Genomic DNA, 17,848 nt, shown 5'->3' with positions numbered 1-17,848 from the left:
ACCGACCCCAGGGAAAGAGATTATGTAGTAGAATATTCAGTCGTACGAAGAAGTTTGACCTTGCATATTTTCTTTTGCAGATGTATTGAAGTATATCAAGCGACTCCACACATTCAAGTAAAATGTCCATCTTGTTATCTTTGCTAACAATCTCAAAGTGGCAGAGAAGGAATTAGGTATAGGTAAATCGTTCTCAACACCTTCAAATTTCCTTCACCCTTACAAAATTCAGTTTACTCAGGAAACAAACCATCAGAACATGCAACGCGCCGGCGCTTCTTTCAATAGGTAATAGAGCAAATTGAAGTAAATGCGGATTTAAAAAAAATCTTCGATGAAGCGCAGTGCCACCTGAATGGCTTTGTCAATAAACAAAATTGTTTGTAATTTGAGAATCTGAAGATCCTCACACGATGCATAAGCAACAAATGCATCCACAACGGTACTGTCTGGTGCGGATTTGGTCAAGTGGCGTGTTTGGGCGAGGCCGGAATAGCAGTGACTGTGAACGGCATTCGTTACAGGAACATGATAACGGAGTTGTTGTGGCCCCAACTGGATGGCGTATGGTTTCATCAGAACAACGCCCCCTGTCACACCACACATGAACAATCAATTTATTGCAGCAACGTAATTGTGCCTCCGAAGTCATGCGATTTAATGCCGTGTGATTTTCCCTCTGTGTGGTTTTGTGAAATACCGTGTTTTGACCAAACCAGAAATAATTCCTGAGCTCTAGGTCAAGATAGATCAACAATGCCCGATATTTTATTCCATACTTATCAGACATACATCTACTTTACGATGCAAAAAAAATACGACAATTCACTCAATAAACACGTGTTTTTATTTTAAAATGAAATCGTGATATGAGATATATTGAGACACCTTTATGTTATTAATAAATTCATAGGAATTTGAGAGCTTTATTTAGATTCCAACTAGATAGAAGAAGACAAGGTCTATGGAATATCTAATGATAAGCTTTTGAAACCGTCATTGAGCTTACTGGTTGTGTCACGGTTTGATAAGTGAGAGATAGCGGTTATCGCGGGCTCGTACGTCGATACGCGGTCAAACAAACATCTCCTGTTGTTTTCGTTAGCTTTGTGACCTAGTGATCCGGTTATGTCTAGATTTTGAGGAATAACGGAACTATTATGATATAAAATATATTGCAATAGTCGCAATTCTAACAGTGTAAGTGACTTATACTGACCACTACGAAGTAAGTATATTATGATGATTCTAATAATCGTAATTTATTGAGCTTGTTACATTTTAAATGTTACTTGACTTCACTTTGATTTGATTTGATACTATCAACATAAATATTTTTACTTATTGAAAATATTGTATCCGCCACTGCTTGTGATCGACAACCTAGCCCAATAGCTATTCCATTGCTAGATTCTGCAGGTAGGTACCTGTTTTTTAACCGACTTCAAAAAAAGGAGGAGGTTCTCAATTCGTCGGTATTTTATTTTTTTTATGTTTGTTATTCTATTTTGTTTGAAAGCTGTGCTTCCCGTGTGGTTCCCATTGTAATTTGGTCCAGATCTGACTATGGCATCCATAAGAAAATCATAAAAGTCTTAAATTAGCTTTATGTGCGTAACAAATTTACGAATAACTCATTATTGTGCCAACCGAATTCCATGATTATTTTTTATTGTAAAGGACATACTTCAAAGATAATTTGGTAAGGTTGAAATTATGGGATCCATGATAAAGTAACGGAACTCTTCAATTCTTAGAAGAAAATAAATTATTTACAGTAAGGGTGCGATCTGTGGAAAATTTTCTGTCTGTAATCAAATTGCAATGTGCTTACGGTCACTGCTGTATTGCAATATTTAGTAGAACTAGACAAATTATTATTAAGTGTGCATCAGATTCACTAAAAATCTAGAAATTAAAAATATAACAAAAGAAACAACCGACTTCAAAAACACTATTCCAAACACTACTAACACTTATTCCAAAACAATAGATATAATTAATGCACTTAAAAGTATAAAAATAATTGCGTATTCTTAGACAATCTAATTAATTAAGTCCCACATCTTTCATAATAATTTAATAAAGTGTGTGCTGATTTTGATATATTCTTTACAAATATTAACTTGTTTAAAAATACTCTTTATAGAACTTGCTAGTTTACGTAAAATAATTAAATTTTCAACTTAAATTTCGTCATAATGTAATTTCTGTTTTGTCCACTTATTATTTTTTACTGTATTTGGTGAACGATGTATACAATTTTAATTGGATCTCAGGATCATAAAAATATGCTGTAATTGTTATTAGATGATAGTTTTATCTTGTTATCTGTTATTGTACCTACTTGTAAATAAATAAATAAAAATAAATAAAGTTTTTAATAAAATTTAATTTGTGTAAACCATGGTTGCCAGTTATAAATGGCCACAAGCAGAGGTTGCCATGATTTCAATAAACCATTCTCGCTCCAGTTAAGTGTGAGCGAGTATATGTTTTTTAATATTAAAACCACACGGTGTACCATATCGCGGCTATCGACTTCAACCGCCTGCAACCAGCTAGTTAGTTCGAATTTTCAGACATCCTGTACCTACTCTGTGAACGGCTAGATCGCTTGGTGTAACGTAGAGATGAAAAAATTATACGAGGTGTTAGGTACGCCTTTGTGATACCTGTGCTATTGCAGTAGTGTTGGCAAAGTATTCGTATTTCACTTAATTATTGAATACTTTCTACTTACTTATGTGTTTTTTACGTGAAAAATATTTTCTTACGTAAGAACACCTTGACGTAGATCTGTCGCAAGTAAATATTTCACTCACGATCAAAAACAAGAATATAATAAATTCAGATTAATTCTACCATTGCCGTATGCAACAACAACACACGTCAAATAGCATAAACATAAGGGAAACACATAATATTATGCTCTTTGTTGTAAAATAGTAATTATATCAAAATTAATCATAAGTTAGGCTAAGCCGTTCCCTGGATCAAATCCCATAAGTTGCAAACAAGTCTATCATGAATACCTATGATTGTTTGTTTTCCAAGTTATCGGTTGAGAAGCAAGGGGTGTGAAGTATTACATCATACACAATGAACGGTATTCTGTATCGGACGTAGAGATGTATTATAAGTTATAACCGCACTCCACATTCACAATAACACAGGCAGACGAAGCGACGACTCCACGCCAAATACTCGTCAGTCGTCTCATAATAATTGCTGATTGCATCATCGAGTTCGCGATAAATTATCCGTGAAGATACTGTAAGTGGATAAATTTTACTGAAATTTATAATCCGACTCTAGTTGACGTCTCATAACTTTTCAGGAAGAAGGAATTATTTTGTTTGTGAAGATGTGCTTATTACGTTATAATTTAAATCTAATTAATTCGTATTGATAGTTATACTACTTAGTTTGTTCAATATATGCTACTAGTTGTAAAGCAATAAACTGAAATATGGTAAGTTCGTACCTACACAATTAACTTTTCCTTAATGCGCAAGACTCCCAGTAGCTAAACGTATGTACCAAACCGTATTCTTTTATTTAAATCTGTTGATTTTAACTGCTAAATAAATAAATAAACTGCTCTGTTTATGTGCACACATAATAGGTACATACATATTATTTTATACTCTGATAGGGTTGCCATTTGAAAACCGTGCTCATAAACTATTGTAGCTACTCAGATAATATGTAGCTTGAAATACAATAGTTCTCTTAACCCTATAATGGAGTTCATTATATGATCGGCAACGCTCTTGTGATTCACATACCATCAGGTAACCCTTATGCTCGTTTGTCCTTCTTTTACATAAAAATAAATGAGACATCCTCTACTTGATAAGTTAGATAAAATTTTATGAGCCCTAATATGTATAGAACGTCATTGGTCCAACAGAATATTAAATATTTTATACACACCAGCGTGTAAATGATCACCGACTTGTTGTCATGGTAACTGGTAGAGTTAAAATCATTTGAATCATTTTCATGGTAAGATCTTAACTATCCTATATAAAAGAAGATACTGGCAGATTTCCCCCTTTGAATAGCTAGACTAATTCTTTGTCCGAGGTAGCTGCCAGCTCTTCGGTCTGAAGATATTTCACAAAAATAATAAGTGTCTTAGTGTAAATAGTTAAAAGTATGAATAAATAAATAGGGATCTAGATTTTGATGATGAAGGGCTGATATGCCATGTTTTCTGGAAAAATAAGAACTTTTTTAAAATGCTGATATTACTTTAGCACATTACGAGCTTGTATATTATAGTATTTGGATAAAAATTAACCTTACCTTCTGGATGTTACATTAAATATAGTTCTAAAAAATTAATTAAACACTTTAATTCAGTCTTAATCTGTAAATAAATTCGTACCTAGTCATTATGTTTAGTGATATTATAATTCAGACATGTTTCATATTCCTTCCCTAACGGTAATGTTATCGCTATCAATGTCACTGTTTTCGTCAAAATCTATTTTAATTTGTAATATTTCCATATCACTATCGTCACTGCTAAAATATTCCATTACCTAGGTATTAAATATTTATTAGAAATCTCCTTATTCTCGAAAGGCTATTTGGCCGCGCGCCGCGTAACCGACCGATGTTCACAGATTACCAAATGACGTTAGCTGATGAACGGCCGTTCCCAATATTCAGTCTATCTCTTACTTGAGATAAAAATGGTAACTATCGTTGACTTTTCTGTCCCTATAAACTTATCGACGGTAACTCACCCTATCCGTGCACGCTGTCTGTCAATGGGACGAAGTATAGCTTACTAGCGATAGAAGTTTGTATGGAAATTGCAATTCACTCGTCCCAATATAAGGACATAAGAATGACTAATCAGGTATATTGGGACATCTTCAGATTATTGACAGCTAATTACTGACAGTAGAAGTTAGTCATTTTTCTCTATCTGTAGATAGTATATTGGGAACGGCCGTTATGCTACGTCTATCGGAGAGTAGCTGGAAACTTTTATTGAAATGCAAGTAAGAACAATCGGTAGGTATGTGAGTTTCTATCTCTAGTAGATATCCGTCCTCTGAATGATAGATAGCCAACTTCGGTAGAAAATGCTAATTGTCGATAAGTTATTGAATAGTTAGTAAGCGTATAATGATAGATATGTCTACCTCTATTAATTAGATCTAAAGATATATATGTTATTGAAAACGGCCGTATATCATGCTGATTGAGAATGAAAATGATACTTATATAGATAAAACCTTGAACTTGGTGATTATAACTGCCTGTTTGTACAGTCTACTGATAAAATACGGTTAGAAACACCAAACATACAATACGATTCCGATTCTCTTTTATGGCTTGAATTTTTTAAAGTAACCGTCTAAGACCTTCACATAACAACATGACCTGACCACGACCTGACTGACTGACGCTCGAAATTTGAGTCTCAGTATCCCGATGGTAGGCGAGGTATTAATGGGACTCAGTTGTTGAAGTGCGGTGATACGACACGATGGCAATTTTTGTTCTTCCACGTATTACATACTTGTGAAATAAGCTTCTTCATGCGTGTTTCCTTCAAAAAAAGCGCGTACACTTTCTTAAAAGGCCGGCAACGCTCCTGTGATTCCTCTGGTGTTGCAAGTGAATGTGGACGGCGGTGATCACTTAGCACCAGGTGACTCGTACGCTGGTTTGTCCTCCTCTTCCATAAAAAAATGTAAAGCTTATGTTTGAAGAGTTTTAGTGAAGTTATTTTTTAATTCTTTTGGAAGTTTGTTAAATATTTTGAGACACGCAACAACACAATTTGTCATATACTTAATATATAATTTTGTCTTCAAACACGGTTCTTAATGGTTCCCACTGTGTTCTGTTATTATTTTCATGTGCTTTTTTTAAATAAGTTATTTTATATACAGAAATGGATAAGTCGTAAATATATAAAGATGGTAGTGGTAATAACCCCAGACGGTTGAATGAAGATTTGCGTGAAATATCAGATGAGAAGGGAGGGGGAGAACGGCTCTGATGCATTTTTGTCCAATAAATGCTGTATTGAAATTAGTCATTTTTTAACTATTATATAATTATTTAATATTTGTGGAAAATAATGAAATTTGATCTTTTCTATATGTATTTAGATTATAAATGTCTGTGTATATCATGTTTGTGTGTGTAATGGGGTATTTGTGTTAATGTCATGCATTTTTACATTATTTCTTTTTATTGTTAGTTACTGTAATTGAAATGTAATTGGAAAATAAACATTGATTAGGGACTTACAATGTCTGTAGTTTTTGTAGTAAAATAATTATAATGGTCCTAGGACGCTGCCTTGCGGTACCCCGATTTAATTTGTAATAGGTTAGCGCATATCACTTATTATAACACCTCGCTAGATACTTTTGTCTGAACACATCCACTTTGTGATTTCGTGTGCCGGCTGCTATATTCCCAAACCGATACGACTTAAAGACATAACGGCAACGAATCTCTTTGGTTATGCTAATGTTCATGGGTGGTTGTTTTTTTGACTTTCTATCAGTTAAGCCACTTGGCAATTTATTTCTGATATATAAAAAATTGGTGTTAATAACAACTACGTGCATATAATAATATATATTACAGACACCTTTTTTCATTATGTAGGCCTCAATCATATTCACATAAATTAATCTACAAAAGGTACTTGTGCCAAGTGTAATTTCGCATGTAAAGCTCTACAGCAAGCCTTCATAGACGAAGTAAACTTATTAAATTCATATAAAATCCAAACTTACATAGAGTGAGTACTTATAAGTTCGGAATTAAACACAATTTCTAAAAAATTAAGCTCGTATGACACGAGTCATGTAGAAGAAACTAGCAGCTTTTTAAATAGATTTATTTCCAAATATCGACATTAAAATAGTTTTACGATCCATTAAAACAGAGAAACAGGAAGCCTCCCAGGAAGTATCCCATCAAAAATGTTAGAACCATTCACTTTATGTGAAGGTACATACACTTTATCTGAAGTAATTAATTAATTATTAAAAGGTAAGATTTGCATAAAAAGGATCGCAAACCTTACGCTGCCAGTAGCAGTCTATGGTCGGGCAATCCAAGAGGCCCGTCTCGTAACAGTCGGGATGAGTAGTCAGCAGAAGATCCAATAAGGACCATACACCTCATAAAATTATGCATAGATCGCCCTGCGAAGTCTGTGCTAGGAATGACTTCTTTTGGTTTTTTTCGTCTTTTGCCAACTAAACACAGCCCATGAGACGATCCGCTTCTGTGCTATCACTATGGGCCCTGTAGAGACATATGTAGATGCAGACGCGGTACTCAAAAAATTCAAAGTATGTGGTTTTGAGTTTTCAGTGGATGATATAAACAACATGTTCGTGACAAATGTCCAGGCAGTAGATTCCAAGTACTGTAAGACCCGCTGCAAACTACTTATGGAACTCAAATACTCATATCAGTCTTACAATAAGTGATATCATATCATATTCTATTTTGAATAAAAATTATCTATGTAAATTTGAATTTGAGACACTCGATGACACGTGATAAAATGAGATTGAAATCTTCAATTTAAATGTCATATTATAGAACACCCAATGGACAGATTTCTACTACTCTCTCTTTCTTACGTATTAAAGTAGCAAAAGGGAGGAATAAAAGCTACAAGTGTTTGCTAGAAGAATAGCGTGTGGACACAACTGAAGACTTTGGTCTTTAGGCGGCAAGATCATTCAGTCTAACCCTGAGATTTTTAATGACTTGAGCTTATTCTATGGAAAGTACTCCTCATCAACTCAATTTACTCTTATTTACCTAGTGACCCGGACATCAGCCTGTACGAGATTAGACAGATATGATAAATAATACGCAAATTAAGATGTGTTTCCTGCGGAGGTTGATTTTAGCATTAATTGTTTACATTTCTGACATAAGACCGCAGTATCTTTAAACCTTTGATGCACTCACCTAGAACTTTACTTAAAATATTGCAGTTCACAGATTAGAGACTTCTTTCTTGCGAACTTTGCATCAAAGCTCCACATAAGGATATTATAACGGTTCGTCAAGGAGTAAGAGGTTAAGTATATTGTAATTAACATCTAATTTTTTTTACTTCAGAAATATAGAAGATGGCGGCAGACAAGGTGTTCCACTCGCGATCACAAGGTATACCATCAGAGGGTGTGAAGGACCAATATGCGGACGGCAAAGCGGCGAGGGTGTGGAAGAAGTACATCGGTGACAGCAATCAGAGGACTAAGAACTACAGAGACTTCCTCTCGGGGATCCTGAAGAAGCACGGCTGCGTCAGGGTGCTGGATGCCGCCTGTGGCACGGGGTGAGACATGTTGCTCCTGTTTCTCAATTTATTGTTATATAACTTCTCAAACAAATCAATAACTATGTATTCACGGGGTACTTTCCGCAACTTGATGGCTACTCTAATTACGCTTGTAAACAGCCCTGGGCCCTTAACCCGTTTGCGTCTGTAGTTTTTAATCGACCACGCTAGCCCAGTGCTATACAGTCACCTTCACACACACCCTCTGAATTTGTGTGTAGATTTCCTCACAACGCTATCCTTCTCCGTAAGAACGTTGAATAAACTTATAATATGATTGATATGAGTGTGGTAATCGAAAACACATTCTTATGTTCGTGGCGGGGTTTGAACCAAGGCATGCAACCAGGATAACCAGCAGAATTTAAAATAGAGTTCTTATAGATTATAAGCACCAGATTCAAAAAAACGGAATTGCTTAAACAATTTAGGTACATCTTCAATTTCGTCATATCTATAAAGTTCATTATTCTTTATGTAATAAAGTAAGTTTCCCGTGACTTCGTTCGCGACTCCTTCGGGAACCTTAACAAAGAAGTCACGTTTCGTGTGAAAAATGTGAAACATCGTAAAGAAGAAGCATTACTAATATATTAAACACCTAAAAAAATTGGCCTTGAATATCTAATTCAAGTACTTTGTCTGGCACACAGACATTTCAACTTCAATTTCAACAACATAACTTACGTAGGTACACAGTCCCTCTCAAAAATTTATAAATTAGAGAAAAATATAATGGAAGATGTTGATATATTTGATAACAATAATTTAAAATAACAATGATTATGGACCGAAACATTATCAAATAACTTGCTATAATATTATATTTTCGCGATAAGGAGACCTTATCTTATAGAGTTATTTATCATGTTACTAACCTACCTAGAAGTTGTGCAAAGTCAAAATTCTAACTTTTAGATTTTTGTTTGACTGAAGAAAAAACTTGTGTCTTCTATTGAAGTCTCTGTCATAAGAAAGTTGCGGGATGAGGTGAAACCCCAGTAAACTCTATTTTATTTATTGATGACGATTTTTCTAAACGATTTTCTTAATGACACCACAGACTAGGAATGAAGCGAAAAAAAAAAAAACCTTCAGACTCTTTAATTATAAAAGTTTATTGAAGTAAAACTTCTTTAGACGTGACTTAGGGGTAACTCAGAATATTTTTCTGACGGACAGAATATGTTTAACCATTATAATTAACCGACTTCAAAGAGGAGGAGGTTCTCAATTCGTCAGTATGTTCGTTTTTTTTATGTTTGTTACCTCAAAACTTTCGACTGGGTGAACCGTTTTTGATAATTCCTTTTTATTTGAAAGCTGGTGCTTCCCGTGTGGTCCCATTTTAATTTGGTCCAGAGATCTCGCAATGGCATCCATGAGAAAACCATAAAAGTCTTAAATTTGCTATACATAGGTAGCAAAGTGGATGATAAATTTACGAATAACTCAATATCTCGTCAACCGATTTCGATGATTCTTTTTTTATTGGAAAGGATATACTTCAAAGATATTTTGGTGAGAGTTTGGTTAGGTTCTGATTACGGAATCCATGACAAAGTAACGGAACTCTTCAATTCTTAGGAGCAAATTAACGATACTCGGCCGAATCTTTTTTATGCTCACCGGATATTTAAGTCATCTACCATAACATAGTTATAGTCAAGTAATTATCGTAGTCGAATATGATGATCAATAGGACTCCTTAACGACTCACAGTAAGGGTGCGATCTGTGGCAGAATTTCTTACTGTCTGTAATCAAATTACAAAGCACTTACGTTCATTGCTGCATTGAAAAATTTAGTATATCTACACATATTTAGACAAATTGTTAGTAAGTGTACTTCAAATTCACTAACAATCATAAAATAAAAAAATGTTTAACAAAAAAACAACAGACTTCAAAAACACTATTCCAAAACAATAGATATAATATGCATTAAAAAGTATAAAAATAATTGCGTATTTTTATACAATCTAATTAATTAATATAATAATTCTAGTTACGATTATTGTAATTTTTGTATTTATAGTGGTATAAATTAATTCTACTTGTATTTCAACTTTTTAAGAATATTTGTTATTGTTACTGGATGTCCTAGAATATGCGGTACAAACAAGGGCAAATGAAAATAACATATTTTGTCTATGAGCTTTCAGATAAGCAAAAAAAGTATAATATACAGGGTATCCCAAAGTTATGGGACATGAAGGGAAAGTACCTTAAATATCGAATATCGAAAAGGCTATTTTACTGAAAGAAGACTTAATGTTATTTTTAAAAGTTAGTAATTCTACATTCAAAGATTTTCTAAAAATTACTTGCCTCGTCTGGGAATCGAACCGACTTAAATGTAAAAAAAAAACACCCCTACTCTTATGATGCCAATCGAAAGAATGGCCAAAAACTAATAACTCGTCTTAAGTAACATAGTATTTTAAAAGAAAGTAGTCAATTAAGTGGGTATTTTTTTGTAAATTAATTTATTAAATGCTCAAAATGTGATCCCTCTTGTCTTACGCAAATCGCCAATATTTTAATTAGTCCGCTGCCTCTTTATTTTCTTATCATTTTATGGTGAATACTCGATATGATATGGCACAATTCTGTTTGTAACTCGCCCACGTTCTCGTATCGTTTTTTGTAAAGCATATCTTTCACGTATCCCCACAAGAACAAATCTAAGGTGTAAGGTCCCGGGATCTGGCCGGCCATCTAATCGGTCCATTCGTACCAATCCAAGTAGGAAAACATTCATTTTACGTTTTTAATTTTTTTTAAAATACTATGTTACTTAAGAAGAGTTATTAGTTTTTGGCCATTCTTTCAATTGACATCATAAAAGTAGGGGTGTTTTTTTTTTATATTTCAGTCGGTTCGGATCCCAGACAAGGCAAGTAATTTTTAGGAAATCTTTGAATGCAGAAGTACTAACTTTTAAAAATAACATAAAGTCTTCTTTCAGTAAAATAGCCTATCTTCGATATTTAAGGTACTTTCCCTTGATGTCCCATAACTTTGGGACATCCTGTATACAATATGTATCTGTTAATTATTCCTAAAGTTAATTATAATTAAGTTTTACCTCAATCGCGCGTAAAGATTACATGCACATACTTTTTTTGTACGAAATCACATTGTAATCCATATTTTATATAAAAAAAGTCCGCTGAGTTTCTTGCGCCCGTTCTTATCAGGTCTGAGGCATATAGGCAGTCTATTTTGAATGGGTGGTAGTTTTTGACATTCAATAAGTGATTTTGAACCCTATTTTGAATAAAAATATTTGAATTTATGCTTTAACCCTCCGCTATACAGGAATCACAAATCAAAAGTACCGTTTACATTCTAACGATTGCTCACTGCATATTGACGTCTCGCAATTGACGAGAAAAGGTTGCGTCCGTGTTACTAAGCACGGGGTTCCATCATAAAATATCCCACTGCGACCTCACATCGAACATGCCAATACTAGCCTTAGACATTTCAAACAATTGCCAGTACTCATATCTTATCGGCTATTTAGAAGACAAATCCAAAATGGCATCGTAGATCACGCTATCTAATACTGACAATAGCTTGATTATCCCATAAACAATGTGTAGAATGCAACAATTTAATATTAGTTAGTTCCTGTCAATTGAATATTGATTATGAATGTCAGATCAATGTTCGAATTTTAAATCTTAAATTAATTAGAAATTAATTGTGAACACAGACTTCTAGATCAGAAGCGACTAAATCTAATATAATTATAAATATTAAGTATGGCATAAAAGGCATAAGATTCACATATGCATAGCTAATTAAGAGAATATATGTAGGTATAATTTAAATTTCAAATTTTATTTCTTAGCTGATTAGTGATTGTAACTACTTACGATTTTATCAATAAAAATAACATTATTTAACACTTTAGAATGATTTGCTCAACTTCAAAGAAAATGTGATCCGATTCGCCTCGGTCTACCCTACCTAAGGAAAATTTATCGGAACTTCAGTTAAATAAACATTACACAAACAGTTGTACAAGCTGCTAAATGCGTCCCCGATGTTTTTAATATCAAATGAAATAGCTTCCTGGTACCTACGTTCTTTTGTTGGAAACTGACCCATTATATCTGATCTACCTACAAGCACATAATGCCGTACATGATTCATGATCCTGGCTAACGATAACTGGCAATCGTCGCAGTCCAACCAGTCGTCTATGGGTGCATTTTCGTATGGCTCCATGTGATTTGCAAATCAGGCAAAAATAATGTTCGGTAAACCCGGTTCGGTGCCGGTTCTATATAGAACACCTGACTTTAGAAAGAAAGAAAGAAAGAAAGAAATCATTTATTCTGCAACTTAAACCTAGTATACAAGTAAACTTAATTATTCATTTACATCGACATGCAGAATGGGAGTTCACCTCAGCATAATACTGATCATACCCACAGGTGATATGATCAGCGCTGGTCTTCCGGAGAACCACAGGTGGTCTAGCGGATTGTCAAACTACTTAAAGGTTATACATATTATATGAAGGGTTACAATTACTACAACTAAACTACTACAACTAAAATAATAATAATATTACAATAAAAAAAGTACTAACACAAAACAAAAATTACATAAAATTTCATGACCTAATTCAATAATTAGTAATATAAATAAGAACACTAAAAGCAAATAATAATAATAATAACAAGTGAGTATAATTGCGTGATTGATTGGGTGCTAATTCTGCTGATATTAATAAGAATCTCTCTAAAAATCTCTCTAAAAAGACAAAAACAGGTCAGGTAAAAAAACAAATGACAATAACAGGTCGTATAATTTATTTTTAAATAGCACTAGTGTCAAGTAAAAGAGTTTCCTGTACTTTTTGATGAGTATTAAGGAACACTTTAAGTTTACTACGAAAACCTAGTTTATATTGGAGGTTCCTTATTGGACGGGGGATATTATTCCATATTTTGGCTGACGCGAATCGGAAACTTCCTCTGAAAGTAGCTGTGGCATGACTCTGCGTCAAAAGCTGCGTTGCGCATTGCCGTGTGCCTAGAGAACGACGACTTGATGCCCATGACAACTTATCATACAAATATGAAGGAGCTTTATACTTAATGACATCAAAGAGAAGACAAGCGAGATGGAATTTGCGTTATTTAATTTATTAGGCGGCAATAGGCATTACATAGACAGCATTCTGGGTTTTTGGCGCTCGCAAATAGGCCGTTCCAAACAAAGTAGCAAAATCTTTTTGATTACTTATTCGACACACGCGAGTTTTCTGGAATATCGCCACAGTATGCTCAAAATAAGTTTTCAACGGCCCTTAAATGCTAGCTAGATATTTAGAGGCTGCATCCTGTGCGTAGTGTGTGGTGCCAGTGATACAAATATAACATGATTCTTAGAGGCTAGTTCTAGAACACTTTATAAAAGTCATGCCGGCAGTTTCATTTTTAAAGGATTTGGGATATTATTTGTTTCAGCATATAATAATGTATAAGTTGCAGAAAATCTTCCTTCGTAAGGCTAAAAAAGAGATTGCACATATGAAACAAGTTGTGCACATTGTGCACGGTGAAATTGTTCTAAACCTGTTTTAGGCGCCTTCTCAGAGTTGAGCGTTGTCAGAACGAACGGGTCACCTAGTGCTAAGTGATCACCGTTGTCCATATTTTCTTGCAACACCAGAGGAAAAACAGGAGCTTTGCTTTTTTTGGAGGTACCTATCCATGTCATGGTGTCCCGGGAACACCGCACAAGGAAGCTCATTCCACAGTTTTCTAGTGCGTTAAGGAAACCTCCTTGAAAACCGCACTGTGGAGGCCACCACACATCCAGATGGTGGGGATGATATCTAATTTATGGCGTGTCGTGCCAAGGTGCCTACGCAACGCCAAGTGATACAGCCGTTCACAGTGCACTGGGTCCCCGACAATTAAAGCTGCTCTGCGTTGCACGCGGTCAAATGGATCGAGCTGATACTGGGGTGCGCTAGCAGTTTCTAGTTTCGAATCTAGCTGTTTTCTTACTTACAATATGATATTAGCTATACCTAAAGGTTAAGGTATTAAACTGTCATCAATAGTTACAAGTAGGTACTCATTCCATATTTAGTTTCCCTAATCTCGAATGTTTGTTTATGATGTGCTCCACAGTATAGACTCCATGATGCTGCTGGACGAGGGCTTCCAGGTGGTGTCAGTGGACGCCTCCGACAAGATGCTGAAACACGCTCTCAAGGCGCGCTGGGAGAAACGCAAGGACCCCCGATACGATGAGTGGGGTGCGTAACACCAGATCACATGTCTACTTACAGTTTTATATGAATGGAGGATCAGCGGGAACGGCTTACCTAATGGTTTAAAGTGATCACTTCGGCTAAACTATTTTGGAACACTAGAGATTGCATACCTAGTCTGAGCGATCGCGCTTATTTAAAAAGAGGTGGGTTTTTTTTTGCTTGTCACCTCAGAACTCCGTCGCTTCTGAAGCAATTTGTTGTTTAATTAGAACTGGTATATTTGTATTGCATCCAGAATGGCTTTGTTATAAAAAATTAAAATGTTATGACGAAAAAAATTAATGAATTGAACAGCTCATCAAATTTTTACGAATAAAGCGATTCTAGTTTTTTCAACAACTAAACAAGCATTTTGATACAATAAGGATGGCGTGGAACAGATGAAGAAATGGCTACCGGAACTATTAAATGATTGAAGTTTTTGGTTTAAGATTTTTATTGTAATTCATTTTTAAGAAGGGCTCCATTGAAAATGGTATCATAGTTGATTTGATCATGAAACTGGAATGTATATCGATGTATACCTTCCGATATAAGTTCCAGTGAACTCTTTAGTAAAATGATGTAGGTGTACACCTATAATAATGAGATTCATTTAATCTTTATATATATTTTTTTCTTCTGATATCGACACAACTCACAAACCGAGGTAGTAACAGTAGAACTAAAGCCTCTAATATGTGCAGTGACGTCCAGGATGTTTTGAGGTACCTATACTCACTACATAATGGTATCTATTTCTGCCGCAACACAGCAATGCACTTGTACACTTGTGTTCTGGTTTGGAGGATGTTGATTTCAGTATGATAACACACGTATGAGACATTACTAGGGTGCTGTCCACAGTGCTAGATTTAGATAGTTTTGTGATTTTGTGTTATGACTTAGATTAAAGGGCAGATAATTTTGTTTAACGTCATATGGATATTTTTCTTGCTGTAAACCTTCATATTCGCATAAACAAGCCCGAATTCCATAGGTACACAATCGGATGCTTGAGATTAGGAAGAAACTGATTAATTGTGTATCAAAACTTTTTCAGTTATCGAAGAAGCAAGTTGGGAGACTCTCCCGAAGGATGTGGAGTCTTTCCTCCCCAGAGCCAGGTTCGACGCGGTGATATGCCTGGGCAACTCATTCGCCCATCTCCTTGACGAGTTCGAAGACCAGCGCACGCAAAGAATGTGCCTGGAGAACTTCGCGAAGGTGCTGAAGCCGGGCGGGCTGCTTATCATCGACCACCGGAACTACGACGCGATGATCGACAGCGGCGCTACTCCGGGACATTCGATATATTATAACGTTAGTCACATCATCTTTCTGTCTCACATTATTTTTCTCGCAATAAATGTCACCCGTACACGTCTATGTCTGGCATTCTGAATAAACTTCTTGCCTTTCACCTTATTGGCATCAGCTGAAATGTATCCACACACACCGTAAATAAATAAAGGCAATATGCGAGCATTTTTTTAGCGAATATAAAAAATGTAACTACTTAAATTAAAAAAAAACATCAAGCAGGGTTTCCGGTAACAGAATCATCTAGTCACCACAAGTAGCGCCCGTTCACAAACATGACGCATGGAGCAGTCATCACCTCCTTCACCTTTATGTTAGGGAAGGGAACGGCCTGCCTCACGTCGCCGCCACAAGTAGTGGCATTTTAGCGAGCATGACGAAGACTGACACGAGAACTCAACGAGATTCTTGAGAAATACTTACTAAACTTGAATTTTAAATTCGAGCTTGCAGTAATTTAAAATCGGAAATTCCCTTAGCTCCTTGTTCGGTTCTTTGAGATACAATAATGGTCAAAACGTTTTTGTATCGTACACCAGATATTATGATCAATTATGCGAACTGTTCACAAAAAGCAGAAACTCATTCGATCGCTCAATATGAAAACTAATCTCATTTAACCCCACCCCAACCCACTTACGATACCCAAAAGTCGGGTGGTCCCACTATATCATATAAGTACTAAATCCAGCCTGTAGATATCAGAAATACATAAGTATTATTGGCACTTGGCATCATTATAAATAATATAATATGTAATGTGGCAGTGCTCGTACCCGGTGGACATCAAGACCTCGGTGCTGGTGGTGCGCGGGAAGCCGGAGCTGGTGGCACTGGACTACTGCATCATGCCCGGCGACGACGCAGACAGCACCGACAGAAGGTGACCCACATCAGTCACTATATGACCTGACCCGTAACGCTTCAGACCACCGGTCGAGCGAGTTCGAGGCGAACTCTCATACGAAGGATTCCATACTATCGTAAAATATGTTAAAACACTCTGTACCCCACACACTAAGTCAATATGTATACTTTCCACTATTATTTATTAATTAGGTCCCATGCTCTCTTGCAACACCACAAGAATCACGATCACAGGAGTGTTGCCGGCTACCACCCTTATGTGGAAAAGCTATTTTTACCACACTTCCGCGGAAAGTTCGTTTTTTACGCTGGTTTCCGGGAGGAAGGTGGCACAAACAGGGTATAAGGGGGATTTTTTTCTTAACTAGTTTCGTAATAAACTATAAATACAAATGCCATATTGATCTAGTAGAACTAAGAAAGTTCCAGTTTAGTTCTACGTAGTAAAATATTTGTAAATAATTGCATTATGGTTTTAAATGGTTATACCATACAGCTATTCGAAATTCTATTGTTTCATGACCCCTTTAAAGTAGAGCGGTGATTCTACTTAGATGTTCATCAGCGGGGGCGTAAGTAGAATTTCTGCTCTATCACAGTATAAGTAGAATCAAATCTTCATCATCTATTTCTTGTTTTTCTTTTAAGAAACGTTCGGTCTAAACATTAATATATAAACTGATAATGACACCCAATAATATTTATTAGCAGTAATAATAGAATCTTAGTAATTAATGATGGCGTTGTATGTCCAATGAAATATAATGTTTATGTTGACAGTGAATTTCGTCTCTGCTACTACCCCCACAAGCTCGAGCGGTTCACAAAAATGTTGGACGAGGCTTTCAACAACCGCTGCAAACACAGCATCTACGCCGACTTCCAACCTCTGGATCGAGTCTCCAACCCAGCTTACTACATACATGTGATGGAGAAGCTGTGATTATTATAAGATTGTTTATTGTTACTTTATCATTTAGGAGTTGTTATTTTATTATATGTTTTTGAATTTTT

General features: G+C 35.5%; 1 protein-coding gene across 3 annotated transcripts; it reads left to right on the top strand.

Annotated features, from left to right (window-relative positions):
* Positions 1-1,198: 1,198 nt before the first annotated feature.
* Positions 1,199-17,848, top strand: LOC126977108 (glycine N-methyltransferase). 3 transcript variants are annotated; one of them, XM_050825809.1, is made up of 6 exons: positions 1,199-1,228; positions 8,134-8,353; positions 14,520-14,647; positions 15,708-15,967; positions 16,735-16,850; positions 17,615-17,848. In XM_050825809.1, exons 2-6 carry the CDS (start codon positions 8,145-8,147, stop codon positions 17,775-17,777), a joined length of 876 nt encoding a protein of 291 aa, XP_050681766.1. In that variant the 5' UTR covers positions 1,199-1,228; positions 8,134-8,144; the 3' UTR covers positions 17,778-17,848. The 3 variants fall into 3 exon arrangements, with proteins under 3 accessions (XP_050681766.1, XP_050681762.1, XP_050681765.1); XM_050825805.1 differs by lacking the exon at positions 1,199-1,228 and adding an exon at positions 3,111-3,276; XM_050825808.1 differs by lacking the exon at positions 1,199-1,228 and adding an exon at positions 3,341-3,475.

The sequence above is a fragment of the Leptidea sinapis genome, chromosome 43 (assembly GCF_905404315.1).
Source record: "Leptidea sinapis chromosome 43, ilLepSina1.1, whole genome shotgun sequence".
Taxonomy (NCBI): Eukaryota; Metazoa; Arthropoda; class Insecta; order Lepidoptera; family Pieridae; genus Leptidea; species Leptidea sinapis.
Note: the sequence above shows the minus strand (reverse complement) of the source record. Positions and strands in the feature narration are given on the sequence as shown.